Here is an 18,705-nt window from a genome sequence, read left to right as displayed (position 1 = left end):
TTATAAGTGATCACATTCCCTCTGTTCTTAGCTGCATAAGAGCTAGGGGAGGAGAAACAGCAACACACTGCTCTTTCTAGTGAAGGACCATGCAGAGGATGTGTGTCAGGACAGGTGGGATCATTGAAGGAGAGCAGGCTGAGTTTCCAGCACAGCTAGAGAACTGACCATGGTGTGTTCTCCTGCTTAGTGCGGTCAGTTTTAATAGGAAAGCAGAGGGACTGGCAGGAACACCGGGGATTTCACACAAAGGAAGCAATACTGTACAAAGAAAACAGGATCATTTTTCATACAAGTACATGGTACAGCAGGCACATATAAGGAATATGGAATGTTGGGTTTACATATTCTTTAACTAAAGTCAGGAATTCAGCTACAATGTAAGCCATCGGTGCAGAAAAAAAATCAAGTAGGTTAGTTTTCAGGAGGAGCTATAATCTGTATATATGTTACTACGTATTACCAGTGCTGATGAGATCTGCTGGGGTTCTCCATGACACTGGTGTACTCCAGCTACCCCAATGGCCAGCATATAAGGTCTTTGGTTGAGCCCGGATCCTGGCAACATACATTTCACCATCTTCAAATAGGGATCGCAAGAGGACCAAGCTTTTCTCATCTTCGTAAACCTGGACAGTCTTTTGGTTCTATAAAAACACAGTAATAGAAGAATTGCTCTGTAGCCACTGCTCAACCACAGACAAGTTCACTGTATGCAAATACTCTTACCAGCCAAGATTCAGCATACTTCTTATAGCTCAATTCATAGGCCAGCGTATTACTTCTATATGTATCTGAGTCATAGAGTGTTCTCCAGGAAAAATTGTAATTCTCAGAAAAAGAGACGGTGAGATTGAGCGGTGCCCGTGGTTTAACTGTTGATCAAAGAAGGTAATAGAAAATAAAATGTGAATATTCAACTAAAGCTGATCTCAAAACAAACGGCTAAATACACTATAGAAATAAATATATGGGAATGGTCAGGGGTCAAGTCCTGGGGAAAAAAGTGTGGGAACTCCCACCCAAGATCCACTCCCCCACCAAAAAAAAAATGATACGCTCATATGCATAATTACTAAACCGCATGTTTTTTTAAGCAAGTTCTTTCTAAATCCCGAGATAACTCGCGGCAGACCTCTGGAATGTCTCCTGGGAACAATGACAAAAGCTCCCAGGAGACATTGCGGCATAGAGGAAGTGACTCCATATACAGGAAGCGGCCAGTAACATAAAGGATTACTAAGGTTCGCCTGCCCCTGACAGTGACTCGAGCTGGGCATCGCCGCTTAGTGAAGGATTGGCTCGGACGGCTCGGCTGCTCTAGTCCTGCAAATGGAACTGCGTTCCTGCTGTGAAAAAAGTGCAGGAACTCCGTTCCCCCGCGTTCCCGCAGGACTAGAGCCCTGGGAATGGTGTCATCTACCAAAAGATTTGTAATTCCGCTCAGCCACTTTTGTGGTTGATAGATCTCTGCCAGACAGCGACATCACTTCGTCTGTGAGAGTTCTAGTTGAACTCTGGCCAAGACATGTTTTTCCCACCCCACACACTTGTAGACAATCTGTTGCTTCTATTTAAAGGGTATGTAAACCCCAAATCTACCCTTCAGTATTTTTGGCATCGTGCCTCACTGTGTACAGTTTTCCTAAAGCCCACGTCCACCTTTCTAACCATTAGGTTCTTCTCCCTGCCAACTCCTGTCACCAGACTTTATAGACAGATAGGGGGAGGGTGTGAGTAAGCAAAAAAAGCGTAATAATAGTAATTAATAAAAAAGTATGACAAAAGATTATTGGTTGCAATCAATATAGAATGTTCCCAAGGGTGGGGACATGAATACAAAAATCACAACATGATTTGACATATATGCAAAGGCACCCTGATCATGAGGTAAGCTGGTGCACCAAACCGGCCTACATGGAGTAAAAGGCCACCAAGTTGTGGAGAGATGTTAATTCGCCTAGTCTGGAGCTGATGGAGAATCATCAGTTGGTCTCCTTGGATGCATCTACCTCTGTTATGCTAAACCAGTCTGGATATAGTGCTGGAACATACTACTAACATACATCTGTTATTTATACCTACCTATGATGGTTACTTTTGTAGACATATTGCACCCTCATCCTCTCCCCTGAGGAAGGAAAATTACATTACATTTCCAAAACACATTGGGTTCGGGTCCAGCTGTGAACACCTTCGTAACCCTGGTGGCCTTTTACTCCATGTAGGCCAGTTTGGTACTCCAGCCTACCTCATGATCAGGATGCTTTTGCATATATGTTGAATCATGTTGTGATTTTTATGTATTCATGTCCCCACACTTGGGAAAATTATTGTTTGTAACTAGGGATGAGCTTCGTATTCGAGTCGAACTCATGTTCGACTCGAACATCATATGTTCGATCGTTCGTCGAAATATGAACAAAATGGGTCGTTCGCGCCAAATTCGAGTTACGTTTTACAGACCATAATTCACTGCGGCATCGCTGGCTGATGATTGGCCAAGCATGCACTATGACCCGCATGCTTGGCCAATCACAGCTTGCAAAAAACGGGGAGCCATAATTGGCCAAAGTCAGGGTGGCTTTGGCCAATTATGGCTCAGGGCGTTTAGTACACGCCCCACACTATAAAAGGCTACCTGCAGGTCGGCCTTGTGTAGTGTGTTGCGGTGGTTAAGAGAGGACAGAGAGAGTGTCATTTTTTGCAGGCAGGCAGGCAGGCTAGTCAGTTAAAGTTACAGTGTGTAGAGGATATATATACATCCCAGGTGTTGTACATATATTTATACACTGTATAGTTTAGCTAGATCAGTTCTTCCTAATTTACTGGCAGGTAGGTGATTGTACTAGCTGCAGTATTCTTACGGGGTTTATTGCCTGTGTCCTCTGTAGTTTGCACCTAAGGCTACTTGGTGTGTACAGGCCGTGTGCTCTGTCGTTTGCACCTAAAGCTACTTGGTGTGTACTGGCCGTGTGCTCTGTAGTTTGCACCTAAAGATTCAGGAGCAGTGATTTTAATGATGCTTAATTTAAAAAGAAAATCAAAAATGAAAAATTCCTTTAAATATTGTACCTGCTGGGTGTCTATAGTAGGCCTGTGAAAACGTCTTTGAGAACCTGGGTCTTGCCCGAGGGAACATGTATCAATGGAAAAAAAGTTTTGAAAAGGTCATTTTTTCAGGAGTTCTGAAAAAAAACCGACGTTTTTAAAACTTTTTTTCCATTGATACATGTTCCCTGGGGCAAGACCCGGGTTCTCAAAGATGTTTTACAACAATAACTTGCATATTAGGCTTTAAAATGAGCACTTTTGAATTTGAATGTTCGAGTCCCATAGACGTCAATGGGGTTCTAAATGTTCGCGCGAACGTTCGGTCCGTTCGAAGGTTCTGGTGCGAACCGAACAGGGGGGGTGTTCGGCTCATCCCTAATTGTAACCAATAAACATTTTTCATACTTTTTTATTAATTGCTATTATTAAAAAAAAAATCTTACTCACACCCTCCCTGTCTATAAAGTCCTTGTTGGGGTTACATTTCTTTGAAGTCGCTATTTGGGATGTTGACAGATTAAATGGGCTCTTACTGGTCTATCAAGCCCTCACCTCTATATACACTTATTAGAGGTGTACCTAAGTCAACTATTTTATTGTTTGTTTAAGGTGTGAGTGCATCTTCACACGCAGTGAGGCGAAGACTTTTGGAGGATGGCCTGATGTCAAGAAGGGCAGCAAAGAAGCCACTTCTCTCCAGGAAAAACATCAGGGACAGACTTATATTCGGAAAAAGGTACAGGGATTGGTCTGCTGAGAATTGGGTAAAGTCATTTTCTCTGATGAATCCCCTGGGGCATCCAGAAAAAACCCATCCAGAGAAGAAAAGGTGAGCGCTACCATCAGTCCTGTGTCATGCCAACAGTAAAGAATCCTGAGACCATTCATGTGTGGTGTTGCTTCTCAGCCAAGGGAGAGGGTTTACTCACAATTATGCCTAAGAATAAGGAATGATACAAAAACATCCTCCGAGAGCAATTTCTTCCAACCATCCAAGAACAGTTTGGTGATGAACAATGCCTTTCCAGCATGATGGAGCACCTTGCCAAAAGGCAAAAGTGATAACCAAGTGGCTTGGGGAACAAATCATCGAAATTTTGGGTCCTGTGCCAGGAAACTCCCCAGACCTTAATTCCATTGACAACTTGTGATCAATCCTCAAGAGGCGGGGTGGACATAACAACCCCCACAAATTCTGACAAACTCCAAGCATTAATTATGTAAGAATTGCCTGCCATCAGTCAGGTTGTGGCCCAGAGGTTGATTAACAGGATGCCAGGGCGAATTGCAGAGGTCTTGAAAAATAAGGGTCAACACTGCAAATATTGACTTTGCATAAACTTTATGTAATTGTCAATAAAAGCCTTTGACACTCATGAAATGCTTGTAATTATACTTCACTATACAATAGTAACATCTGACAAAAAGCCCTAAAAGCACTGAATCAGCAGACTTTGTGAAAATGAATATTTGTTTCATTCTCAAAACTTTTGCCCACGGCTGTACTGTTTGTGGAAGATAGCTTTCTAATATATATCAGCAAACAATGTACCTGCCTGTAGTAAACCACTGACCTATTTCCTCTGTCTACCAACGTTCAATGTCTGTCTGTCTGTGTGAAGTTAGACAGTTATATTTACTGCTCTCTAGTCTATAATCTAGGCCAGTGATGGCGAACCCTGGCACCCCAGATGTTTTGGAACTACATTTGCCATGATCCCCCACTACAGTGCATTAACATAATGGGAGATGTAGTTCCAAAACATATGGGGTGCCAAGGTTCACCATCACTGGTCTAGGCTCATGTATACTACGGGCACTAGATGGATGATGACATTGATGGATGGAAGTCTTCACTCACAGCTGTTGCAAAGAAAAAAAAAATATATAGCAATCACGTGACCTCCACTAAACTTGCTAAAATGTTTGAGGTGCTACTTTTTATTTCAATGATGGTCTTTTCCTGTCTTTTTTCTAATATTGATTGCTTTTGCTGTGTCTTTTTTCAAATATAATTTACATTTGCTTTAAGCGCTGCCCCCTACTAGTGAGGGACCCTTCCTCCTTATTTGGGGTCAATGTACACTGTTGTGCTTTAATGCACATTTTGCAAAGTCTCAACGTCCCCATAAAAAAAATTATCTGTTCCTATCTCATTTTGGAAAATATGACATGTTTCAATTTTTTTTAGTGTGTTGGGAGACCCATAGATGTCAGTCAGCACATCAAAATGACAATACCAGCTTTGATTAATGGCTGATAACCATATCCACCCCATATTTTAAATTGAAAAATGCTTTGGAAATGTGCATCAAAATGCATGTCAACGTTCAAAGGAAACACACCAGCCAAAAATGCACCTCTACACACATACACACACATAAACACACACACACACACACGCACACACATTTAAATGGGCCCTTCATGGCGTGTTTAGTGAAAAAACATTTTTTTTAAAGGGACAATACTTATAATGAATGTCATGTGTTTCTCGTGCTAATGGCTGTAGTTTATTTTTAAACCTTTTATCACTCAATTAGCCCCCAAACCCTGCTGCTATAATCTTCCAACGCCACTCTCACGTTGGAAAGATCCGTCTCCTCCATTCATAGATTATTTTTCATTCACGGAGGCTATAGTACAGCTCTATGAGTGGAGAAAGGGAACAGAAAGTGGTTGCACCACACTTTACAAGTAGGCCAAAGAAATGAACTGTGAAAATCAATTACTGGCATTGGCAGTTCACAAAGGTACCCACATGAGTTGCTTCAACCAAAGATGGATAAATACAGAAACCTGCTCAGTACTGATTAACCAGAGGGTATATTGACTCTTCACAGGGTGGCAACCAGCACTGGCATATAGAGAAGGTAAGCAGACAAAGGTATCTGCTTTTAATGGGATCAACTTAAATAGTGAGTCTTTTAGGTAGATTCAGGTAGAGTTAGGCCGACTTATCAGTAGATAAGTCGACCTAACTCAGAATCTACACTGACTTATGTTTAAGCGTATGCTCAAACAGAGATACGCTTAAACATAGCTAAGATAAGACGGGTTGCGCCTTCCTATCTAAGGTTGCAATTTTTCGGATGGCCGCTAGGTGGCGCTTCCATTGCGGTCAGCGTAGAATATGTAAATGAGTTGATACGCCGATTCACGAACGTACGCCCGGCCGCCGCAGTCGATTTACGCCGTTTCCGTAAGGCATTAGCAGGCCTAAAGTTATTCCACCTATTAGGATATGTACACGGACGGTGCATGCTCCGTTCGTACAAAACGTCAATCACGTCAGGTCAACACACATTAACATAAAACACGCCCCCCTTACACATTTGAATTATGCGCGCTTACGCCGGCCCCATTTACGCTACGCCTCCGCAACTTCTGGAGCAAGTGCTTTGTGAATACTGCACTTGCTCCTGTAAGTTGCGGTGGCGTAGCGTAAATACGATACGCTGCGCCGCCGTAAGATCAGGCGCAGATACCTGAATCTAGCCCTTTGATTTGGAGTCCAAAGGATTATAGATAACCCTCTGCTGAATTGCCACTCCAAGAATTAATTGTTTAAAATTAGGGCTGTGCAAATTAACTTTTAATTAATCGATTAATCTTTAATTTTTTTGATCGATTAAAATTCTTTTGATTGGTACTTACCTCTTCGCCGGCTTCTGGGCCTTCAGGGAGTTCCGTCGGAGATCCAGTAACCTCATGGACACCGGCGGGGCTTACCGTGTCCATCTGAAGGGCTCCTTTGCTGTGCCTTCATATCTGCATGCCGACGGGACCTTATTATCTGCCGCACGCAAGGGCGGTTACACTTCCCTCTATCAACCTGGGATTCTACAGCCATCCACTGGGAGTTGTGATAGTTCCCTTCACGGGACATCTACATGCCAACGGACTGATGTTAACCTCTCCTCATCTGGATTCAGCAGTGGCATCGTTGTACACATTTTTATATCAGTATCATACTTAGCTACATGTTTTTATGACTGCTTTTGGTACCGTTTGGTATTACTTGCACCATTTTTACAGTTTATGTAGCTACATCGATTTTATCTCCAGTGCAATATTTATTTGGTTACCTACTTGAAGACTATGGGGCAGATCCACAAAGAAATTACGCCGGCGTATCTATTGATACGCCGCGTAATTTCAAAGTTCCCGCATCGTATCTATGTTTTGTATCCACAAAACAAGATACGACGGAATGAGGGATCGATCCGACAGGCGTACGTCTTAGTACGCCGTCGGATCGTAGATGTATATTTACGCTGGCCACTAGGTTGCGTTTCCGTCGAATTCCACGTCGAGTATGCAAATTAGCTAGATACGGCGATCCACGAACGTACGTCCGGCCGGCGCATTTTTTTACGTTGTTTGCGTTCGGCTTTTTCCGGCGTATAGTTAAAGCTGCTATATGGTGGCGTACTCAATGTTAAGTATGGCCGTCGTTCCCGCGTCGAAATTTGAATTTTTTACGTTGTTTGCGTAAGTCGTTCGCGAATAGGGATTTGCGTAGAATGACGTCACCGTCGTAAGCATTGGCTTGTTCCGGTTTAATTTCGAGCATGCGTACTGGGATACCCCCACGGACGGCGCATGCGCCGTTAAAAAAAACCTGTCGTTTACGTCGGGTCACAATGTATTTACATAAAACACGCCCCCATCACATCGATTTGAATTGCGCACCCTTACGCCGCCAAAGATACACTACGCCGCCGTAACTTACGGGGCAGATTCTTTGAGGATTTGAAAAGAAAAAGTAAGTTACGACGGCGTAGTGTATCTTAGATACGCTACGCCCCGCGGATAAATGCACCGCTGTACGTGGATCTGCCCCTATAAGTTTTTATGCTATTCCCATGGAGCGCTGCCTTTGTGTGTGTTTTTTGTATCCTGCTATCCATTTTTCCAGTTGTTGGTAGCTGCACTGGGAATCAGCCTGCAAGGAGATCAGCTAAAAGTAGTTGGATCTGTATGTGCGTTATAATTAATCGAAATTAGTCGATTAATCGATTAAAAAAAAAACGATTAATCGAACAGAAACATTTTGATCAGTAACAGCCCTATTTAAAATACAATAGGAATAGGTCAACAATCCCTCTAGACCTCATATTTCCATAGTAGAAGCATGTTTTGTCATAGTCCATTTCTACTGCAATATAAATATAGCTTGACTGTTTACTGGCTTACATTTTTTTCCTATGATGAATGGTTCACAATTCTGAATTAAAATGTCATTTCCATTGATGGATGCATTTATGAAAATTGTGCATTCAGTGTCAAAAGTGAAGTCTTTCATATCAATGGTGCAGGTGTACTCATGTTTGCCACCTGATGCAGTCAGTTCACAGTTCTCATTTTCCTCTTCAAGTGTCCTTTAAAAAAACATGAAAATATAAGCCAATCAGATATTTTGCATGTGTAATAGTTAAAGCGTTTGTACAGGAAAAATATTTTCATACTTACCTCAACTGTGCAGTTCGTTTTGCACAGAGTGGCTCCGATCCACGTCTTCTGGGGTCCCTCGGCGGCTGTCTCGGTCCGCCCTGCAATTAGTAACCACAGTCATGCGAGAGCTCGCATGGTGGTCACTAATTGCGGGCGTGCTCCCGTGATACAGCAAGCGGCCAAAGTGGCCATAGCTGCCGCGCCACTGTATGTGATTGACAGCAGCGCCAGCCAATGGCTGCGCTGCTCTCAATCCCATCCGCTCTAGCCAATCAGTGGCCAGGCTGAGCGGCGAATAGGATCTCGGGACCGCGTGGGACTTTCGAGGGGTCAGTTAAGTATAACGGGGGCTCGGGGGGGGGGGGGGGGCGGCGTTATGCAATGTTTTTTTACCTTAATGCATAGATGAAGGTGAAAAAGGTGACATTTTTTTTTCATTTACAACTCCTTTAAATATGAAAAGGAAAACTAGGCTTTAGATGGGGTGTAAACTGAGTAAGAAAGTACTATGAAATCTTTGTTATTAAGCAATCGATCAAAATTTTCTTTACATTCCCTTACCTACCCTACATTAAAGGGGTTGTAAACCCTTGTGTTTTTTCACCTTAATACGTCCTATGAATTAAGGTGAAAAAACTTCTGGCAGTGACAGCCCCCCCGTTTTACTTACCTGAGCCCTGGAATTCACTTGGTGGAGACGAGCTGTCCCTCTCTGCACGGGGGCCGAGCTCTTGATTGGATAGCTTGACAGCAGCACAGCCATTGGCTCCAGCTGCTGTCAATCAAATCCAATGACGGGGGCGCCAGGGGGCGGGGGCCGAGTCTGGCATTCGTGTCTATGGATGCAAATGCTAGACTCGGGAGCATGCCCGCAAGGTAACCCCCCTGGGAGAGGGCTTCTCCTAGGGGGTTATCTGATGTGGGATAGAGCCGCAAGAGCCACCGGGGAACCCCAGAAGTCAAGGATCGGGGTCACTCTGTGCAAAATGAGCTGCACAGTGGAGGTAAGTATGACATGTTTGTTGTTGTAAAAACAAAGCTTTACAACCACCATTTCCCACCCTATGACGCCCTGTCAGGATAACTGAACCACCGCCCGGACATCATTCTGCTATAGGCCGTCCAGCAGGATAACAGCTGGCAATTGGTGGTGCGTCGTGTCAGTCTGACACACCACTACACCGATCTTGGTAAAGAGCCTCTGACAGAGACTCTTTACCAGGTGATCAGCCATGTCCATCAGCCCGGCTGATCATGATGTAAACAGGAAGAGCCGTCAATCTCTGATAGATGCGAGTAGAGGAGAGCCGATCGGCTGCTCTCCTGACAGGGGGGGTCTGTGCTGATTGTTTGTCAGTGCAGCCCCCCTCAGGTGTCTGCCTAGGACCACCAGGATGATGCCTGGCCCACCGGGGAAGGCCACAACACTGGACCGCCAGGTATGCCACCCTAGACCACTGGGGAAATGCCAATCAGTGCCCAGGCAGCTGCCAATCAGTGCCCATCCAAAATGTGTGCCAGTGCCATCAGTGATGCCTATCAGTGCCATTTATCAGTGCCGCATATCAATGCCCATCAGTGTCACGTATCAGTGCCCAGCAGTGCCACCTATTAGTGCCACTCATAAGTACCTATCAGTGCAGCCTTTCAGTGCCCATCAGTGTCGCCTATGTGTAGCACTACCCCCGAAGGAGCTGCTGGTTTGTTTTGGGTGGCATGTTACCTCATGGCTCCTCCGCCGTCTAAGGGTGTATGGTGGATGTAGCATTAACGGAATGTCCACGATAGGTGTCTTTTTCTGTGTTCTTTATTACCCAGCCGGGTAAAAACAATAAAACTTTGCGGTGATAGTAGAAGGAGAAATAGCAGATTCAGGCATATCAAAAGGGAAACAGTCCTGCTTCCAACAACACTTAGTCTTCTTTGCCACTCCAGCCGGAGTGGGTATAGCATACCTGGACAGGCCTCTCTCACTGACCTGGCAGCCAGAGTATCACTCGGAACTTAGAGGAAAAGTCTCTGCCACAGACCCTCCTTAGGATTAAGGTAGCAGAGGTAAACCTCCTTAAAAGACTTTGGCCTGGATCTCCTTCAGGTAGTTTACAGGTGACCGACTGACAGGCGACCAACGTCCATCCTTTCATTATTCGGTTCCCTTGATCCCCGGTGGATTGTCGAGACCCTATTGGATTGCTAGCCTCTCTTGACTCTCCTCAGATGGACTCCCCACAGAACAGCTATCTCGCTTGGGATCGTCTCGGGATTGGGGATCCAGTCGATTACTTTAAATGTTCCAGACCAACATTGTCCCGGAATCAGGAACACAGCGTGGCATGTGCACCCCGGCCTGGTAGGCCATTTCGCCGGGGCGCTGTGATGCAGTCACCCTTAAGGTGGGTGCCGCACTCGAAGAAGAAGAACCCAGACCAATGGCGTCTGTCCCATAAATACCCTCCCCCAGCATGCACAGCAAGGCAAAACCCTCCTGATAGGCTTCTGGGGAAAAGCACCCAAACCTCGACTCCACTGACGCCACCTATCATCCTGGGGTGGGAATAGCACCCCAGGAACAACAGAATAAGCCCACAGCACAGCCAAGCTGAGACAGAGACCCAATTTGAATAGATTAACTGGATCAGAGCTAATTAAATCTCTGATCTCCCTCTAAATTTAAAAAATCACCGGCACTTGGAAGTAACCAGGCGCTACACATGTAAACAAAAAAGTTGCTTACATCACACATGTGCTGGTAATGCCCATTAATTGAATTTGAAAGAAGGTTGTGGTGGGTTCTAACAGGCACAACTCACCCGAGGATGGGAGTTTTTTAATCTTTTAAACCTTTTCCCACATATGGCAATTAATAAACTGGTAGATTGGTTGATGAGACTGTAGGAACTGTATATGCTATGTATAATAAACAGATTGATTCTTAGATTAGTGTAGGTAGGTGAGCAGGTAGTCAGCACTGGCCTCTGCTAACCCGAGCTCTCTCATTTGATTCTCAATTCTAAATAAAGTGGTCTCATGACTACTGGTGCTAGAGAAAGCCTGGCATAGAATTAGTGTGTCTTCTGACATAAACGTTGGGCACCATCTTGGTTTAGCCTGTATCTAACAACGGCGCAGGGATTTAATCATGATGGCAGCGTGAGAGGGGCGGATGCCTACAGAAGGGGGCATATTTTTTAATGATGGCCAGTGCTGTTAAGATGGGGGTGGAATTTTTAACGAAACTCAAACACATCTCCTAAACAAATATATCTCTGCTATTCTTCCTACACACGCATCTTATCAGCACTGGGCATCCTTAGAAAATACACCCCCTTCTGTAGGCATCCGCCCTTCACACGAGGCCATGAAAAAGAAATCCGCCCCTTGCAGAGTTGCACGAGCATCGGGAGCGTGTGGCACAATGTCTACAGCTGCTCGTAAATTCCGATGTTTGGAAGCTTTTAGCAGCTCCGTACTGCGCAAGCGCTGTACATGCGCAGTTCCAGGGCGGGCATTATTCAAAAGGGGGCATTTCTCGACAGAAAACCGGCTCCTGTTCATGGCAGAGTGATACCAAGTGCACTTTGCCTGGGAGAGGTATGCCAGGAGAGTGATGCCATCACATACACTGCACTTTTGCAATTGGCATATTAACACTTATAAAAAAGGGTTATTAGGCTGTTTTCAAATTGATCTGCAGGTGCAGTGCAGTGCACTTGTGGGTTAGCTGCACTGAGACACAGACTTCTATTATATCCTGCAGTTTTGGTGCACTTTCTGAAAGTGCGGTTCACCCACAGGGTAAACCGCAGCGCATCAGTGTGAAAGCAGCCTTATAGGAGGCTCAAGACAGTAAGGGCCAGATTCACATAGAGATACGACGGTGTATCTCCTGTTACACCGTCGTATCTCAGAGTTGCGTCGGTCGTATCTATGCGACTGATTCATAGAATCAGTTACGCATAGATATGCCTAAGATCCGACAGGTGTAACTGTGTTACACCGTCGGATCTTAACTGCAATTTTAAAAAGGCCGCTGGGGGCGTTCTCGCTGATTTACGCAGAGAATATGTAAATCAGCGAGATATGCCAATTCACGAACGTACGCGGGCCCGACGCAGTGACTTTACGCCGTTTACGTAAGGGTTTTCCCAGCATATACTTACCCCTGCTTCTATGAGGCGCAGCCAATGTTAAGTATGGCCGTCGTTCCCGTGTCAAATTATTTTTTTACGTCGTTTGCGTACGTCGATTCACAAAAGCGCTGGACGCAAGTTACGCTCACGCCGAAACCAATGACGTCCTAGCAACGTCATTGGGAGCAATGCGCGCCGGGAAAATTCGCGGGCAGCGAATGCGCATTTAAATCGGCGTGGGGACGCGCCTGATTTAAATACTACACTCCCCCTAGCCGCGGAATTTGAATTCCGCCGGGGGATTTACGATCCGCCGCCGCAAGTTTTGAGGTAAGTGTTTTGTGAATTACCCACTTGCCTCAAAAACTTGCGGCGGCGGATCTTAAATCACATAGGTTACGCGGATCTAAAGATCTGCTAACCTATGTGAATCTGGCCCCAAGAGTTTGTTTACATTTTTGGTTTGGAGGATGATAAAACCCCATAGTTCAATGTGGCCTGTGACTGGTTACCAAATTACTTAAGTGGCCCTCGCTCGTCAAAAGGTTGAGCACCCCTTCTTTACACAATACATGATGTGCTGGAATGTTAGCTGTTTTTTGACTACAGGAAATAGCATAAGCCATGGAGTTTGCTCTGTGAACACAGGAGGTCACCCACATGGTATAGGCGCCATAAGCATTTTCTGAATTAATTCAAAACATTCTCTGATTGGCCAAAGTGGAGAGCGTGTGTCATTTTTCCACCTTTCTGCTTTGCCTAGAATTCCTAGAATTCTTCTTGTTGTTCAAAAAAGTGTGTGTGTGTGTAACATAAATAAGTTAGGATTTCTGATACCCACACATTTTTGACAATTAGGCCGGTTAAACATGCTTCGAATCTTACCAATCTACAGCTGATGAATTTAAATTGACGCTGGTTCCATCTTTGCCATTGTTATATTTACATGTCAAGGTGTCTATGTAATCGACATAACAGAGGAGATGTTCACAACCTGCAACTGCAAGATAAAGCAATACAAATAAGCATGGTAAAAAAGATGCGTATGCAAATGTTCTATAAAAACTTTAGACAAAATGTTATTTTTGGAGAGATTGAGGTAGGTTTAAAGCATCCGTCAGTTGTAACTGTAATAAAGGCATAGCCCACCTTTTGAAAAAAATTATAAATGAGGTTAATATGTGTAGAAATATTCAGCGCCAATTTTTTTTTTAATTAATTGAGTTATTATTAAAGATAAATTAAAGCTGCTCCTCTGTGACAAATTGTATACTTGCAATGTGTGAAGGTAAATATAGAGGGAGCCCAACTACAAGACGATATTTCACAAATACCCCCTATAATTGTAAAAAAATAAAATATATATAAATGTAATTGAAATCATCAACAATCAAAAAAACAAACATATATAACAATAGTGCATCAACACAAGTGCAGTGCTTAATATTGTCTCTTGTAAATAGTCCCAATTTGTGCGTTACATTGAATCCGATATCAAAATCTTCTTATCAACTGTATTCTTGCTTAAGGTGATATCTTTCCGCCACCAAACATTAATATCTTCTGTCACCCAAAAGTGCTCAAACATATGAATGCGCTTACCAGAAATATCTGACTTCTTTATTGAAAAAGAGAGTCAGATATGGCTTTAGCAGGATTGTGCCTGGACACATGCTGGATTGACAGGAATGCTCTCAAATACCTCACTCTCTGCGTCCCAGGTTAGATATATAAAAAAAAGGGGGAAAAAAGCCTATAGCATAATACTGTTTTTTATTTAAAAGTATAAGAAAAAGGTGCCAAGTGGCCTCTTACATGAAAAAGACTGGGGCTGCAGATATATCACCGCTACTGGCAGTTTCACTTTACTCCCACCTCCGTGGTTTGGCGTGCGTTCCGCCGGGTACTGCTAGCTCCTACAGCGTCGGAGAGGACGTCAGGCTATCACGTGACCAGGTACCGCCACCGACGTATGTTTCATTGGTTTACGTCTTCAGGGGGCGTCTCAGACGCTGTAGGAGCAGGCAGTACCAGGCGGAACGCACGCCAAACCACGGAGGTGGGAGTAAAGTGAAACCGCCAGTAGCAGTGATATATCTGCAGCCCCATGTAAGAGGCCACTTGGCACCTTTTTCTTATGCTTTTAAATAAAAAACAGTATTATGCAATGGGCTTTATTTTTTTTTTTATATATATCTAACCTGGGACGCCGAGAGTGCAGGCACAATCCTGCTAAAGCCATATCTGTCTCTCTTTTTCAATAAAGAAGTCAGATATTTCTGGTAAGCGCATTCATATGTTTGAGCATTTTTGGGTGACAGAAGATATTGATGTTTAGTGGCGGAAAGGTTTCACCTTAAGCAAGAATACAGTTGATAAGAAGATTTTGATATCAGAATCACTTTAACGCACAAATTGGGACTATTCACAAGAGACAATATTAAGCACTGCACTGTTGATGCACTATTGTTATATATTTTTTTTATGTTTTTTTTTAATGTTTTTTTTTATGTTATGTTTGTTTTTTTGATTGTTGATGATTTCAATTACATTTATATATATATTTATTTTTTTTACAATTATAGGGGGTATTTGTGAGATATCACCTGTGAGGTTAATAATCACGAACCACACACTGGGATTGACTTCTTTATATGTCTTTATTAGTTCACAAGCATACAAAATAGAAGGGACAGCCCCTTCTTGATGTGTTCACCGTTAAAGTTTTTAATTATCAGGTTAAAAACACATTTTTTTACATTTGGGCAGAGTGCAGAGGGATTGGAACAGTAGTAATAGAGGGGAAATCTTCCAATGAGGAACTAGTCCTGCTGACCCTGGTGACTACCAGGGATTCCCATACTTTGGAGTGAGTTCCTCTCACTTTCCCATTTTGGCTATGGGACAGGAAGCAAGGGAAGTCTGGCCAATGGGACACAGATGGCAAAAAAATTGGACAGGGGCTATGACGCTAACTTAAGATTTCGAAAATGGGGAAAAAAGGTTTTGCCTTTAGTTGCGCCATATGCGTAATTTGGTGAAACGCATCAAGGAGGGGTGGTCCCTGGGCTGGAATGTTTTGTATGTGGCTATGCTGCTTGTGGATTAATAAATGAAAGAGTCAATCCCAATGTACGGTTTGTGATTATTAGTACCTTGGATCATGAGCACTGGTGTCGGTGTTCTGTCAAAATAGCTAATTCATCAAGATCTCCAATTAAGTCAATTTCTGTTACTGTAAATCGTCAGTAATTGGAGATTTCGACGACTTGCTGTTTTGACACAACACAGGCAACCGCGTACACTTCAGTACACAGTATTTTAAACAGATATTGTTAGTCCGCTCCGATACGATACGTAATTGGAGATCTTGATGAATTGGTTATTTTGACAGAACAACGGCACCCAGAGCACAGGTCTGGAGCGGTGCTGTTCGCCTTGGATGTGTTAAGTGCATTGGAGGCTGGTGTTCAAAATTTTGGGGGGCCGGCAAACAAACCTGCCCCACCCCCCCAGTGGGAGATGGGTGGTGGCAATCAGTGTCCCCCACGGGTGGCGATTAGTGGCCTTAGCTTAGGAGGCCGATGCTGCTTTTTGCTCCAGCTTGCCAAGGAAAGAACCGGGGCCGTTGCTTGTCCTCCCGACTGAACAGGCATTGCTTCTCCTCCTAGCCAAACAGGAAGCGGGTACTGAGACCCGATTGCCCAGAAGTCCTAAGACTTTGCTTATGTCACACAACTGAGTGGGCTCAGGGCGCAGTGCTCTGTTTTCCCCCCGAGCCCACCCTTTTTTTAAATCCAATTAGAGCCTCAGGTGCCCCTAATGAACCGCCCCTGTTTAAGAGTACAATGATGTTACTTCAATTGTACTTCATTGAGATCTAGAAGTTCCTCTGTTGCATGGCAGCCATCCTTGTGTACCCATCAAACTCAACTGTCTGCATGCATCTCATTGCTAGGGCAGAAAAATAAAGCAGCTCTTCATGCATTATAGGACAGAGCACTTGAATGAACTCTAAATATAAGTGGGTGCTAGTATGACCAATCTTGCCTTATTATACAGTGCAGCCAATATCTAAGGGGCTTACTTTTTTTTTAAATAACAATTTCAACAGAAGACGTAAGGGGTGTGCAGAGGCAGTCAACCTGGCAGCAAAACATTTCCAGCAAAGTTCAAAAAAGATATGATCAGCATACACCCACAAGCCAAATATTAGCAACTAAAACCTCTGGGGCAGATCCACAAAGAGAGTACGCCGGCGTACTTTCAAATTTCCCGTGTCGTATCTTTGTTTTAAATCCTCAAAACAAGATACAATGGCAACATTTTCATTTGTGTAAGTCGTCCGTGAATCGGGATGGACGTAATTTACGTCCACGTCAAAACAATGACGTCCTTGCGACGTCATTTAGCGCAATGCACGGCGGGAAATTTAGGGACGGCGCATGCGCAGTTCGTTCGGCGCAGGGACGCGCTTCATTTAAATGAAACACGCCCCCTACTCGCCAATTTGAATTAGGCGCCGTTACACCGTGAGAGATACACTACGCCGCCGTAACTTACGGCGCAAATTCTTTCAGGATTCAAACCAAAAAAAGTACGTTACGGCGGCGTAGCGTATCTCAGATACGCTGCGCTGGGGCAGATCCACAAAGATTTCTATCTCTATTTTTAGTGCAAAAAGCTGAACAGTGTTTTTTTTCTTTTTTTTTACTGGCTTGATGGTAAGTTTCCTAGGATATTTTAAAATGGCAGTTTTTTTTTGTTTGTTTTTTCATGAAGAGGACCTTCTATTTTAACAGTGACAAATGAGTTAATACAGTAAATATGGATTTAACTTAATGACTGGCAATGAGTCATTTCTTTGAAACATTTCTTGCTGTCAGTTTCTGAGTCAGCACTGGTTTTTGCTTAGAGGATTTGTATTGATGTGGCTTAATGGGGAAAAATTGTCTAAAGTGTAGGTGTGGTTAAAGTATCAGAACCCAAGTAACACCGCGCTGAAAGCACAAAATACATAACTGTACTTACCTGTCATTGTTATGCTGCACAAAGATAATAACAGGACTATTATTGCTTTACTTCTCCTCTTCATCTTTTTAATGGCTGTTGTTTTTTCCTGAAACCAAAAAAAGGACCACTTTATTGCCAAAAGGTCATTCATGTGTTTAAAGTGGTTCTAAAGTCTTTTTTTTATTTTTTTACCTTAATGCATTCTCTGCATTATGGTAAAAAAAAACTTCTGTGTTGAGCATCCCTTCACCACAATATATTCCAAATGAAAAGAAAATGATTATTTCTTGACCTTCCTGCCCTCAATCGCCTTCAATTTAATGAAGCGCTGTCGTCACCCAAGAAGCTCTAAACGTTCCCCCAGTGGACGGGTACCTGAGAGTTTTGTGTACTGGCCGACACATTAGATTCAAGGCGATTTTTTAACTGCATATCTGTAAGTGCAATTTTAACTTTTTAAATCAATTTCTACTCATTTAATACACTATGTGGAGCTGTTACTGTTTCTTACATGGTGGGCACTGATACCGGTGAAATTTCTTGTGAACGAGATCCATTAGGACCGCATATATCTGATACTGTGAGATTGGGACCTATTGCATGCTGTTTCTGATCCCCTGTCATAAGGGATTGTGGAAATCCTGTAAGAAGCCAATCTATAAGTCTGGTGGAGGATATGTCACTTTCTTCTTTTGGACATGTTTACAACCAATCTGTAATGTGGTACAGATGCACGGGTGTTTGACATCTTACCTGCTATTTATGGACTTTTTATTGTCAATACTTTGGACTGTTTATTAGTATTATTTTCATTCAGAGCTAAAACTCAAATTCAGTTTATGGTTTTTGATCTAAATGTTATTTTTTTTTCCCTGCAATCACTATCACTATTATTGTTAAGGGGTGTTGAGGTGGCTGCATGGTGCACCCTAGCGGCCGTCATATGTCACTTTTTTGATATAGCAGTGAGCTTCTCATATATATCACTAGAGATTACCCACTTGTATACGGTTCTAATACTAATGCACGCAACTGAAGAAATGATTTTGTT

At 43.4% G+C, this 18,705-nt stretch overlaps 1 protein-coding gene across 1 annotated transcript in view; it reads right to left on the bottom strand.

Annotated features, from left to right (window-relative positions):
• Nucleotides 1–18,705, bottom strand: part of IL21R (interleukin 21 receptor) — a 47,205-nt gene that overhangs the window by 20,674 nt on the left and 7,826 nt on the right. The window contains exons 2-6 of the mRNA XM_040356714.1: nt 17,673–17,760; nt 13,527–13,641; nt 8,254–8,438; nt 730–875; nt 464–647 (exon numbers count right to left, since the gene is read on the bottom strand). Coding sequence (XP_040212648.1) covers nt 464–647; nt 730–875; nt 8,254–8,438; nt 13,527–13,641; nt 17,673–17,736 — 694 coding nt within the window. The 5' untranslated portion in view covers nt 17,737–17,760. The remainder of the gene's footprint in view (nt 1–463; nt 648–729; nt 876–8,253; nt 8,439–13,526; nt 13,642–17,672; nt 17,761–18,705) is intronic.

The sequence above is a fragment of the Rana temporaria genome, chromosome 6 (assembly GCF_905171775.1).
Source record: "Rana temporaria chromosome 6, aRanTem1.1, whole genome shotgun sequence".
In the NCBI taxonomy this organism is placed as follows: Eukaryota; Metazoa; Chordata; class Amphibia; order Anura; family Ranidae; genus Rana; species Rana temporaria.
Note: the sequence above shows the minus strand (reverse complement) of the source record. Positions and strands in the feature narration are given on the sequence as shown.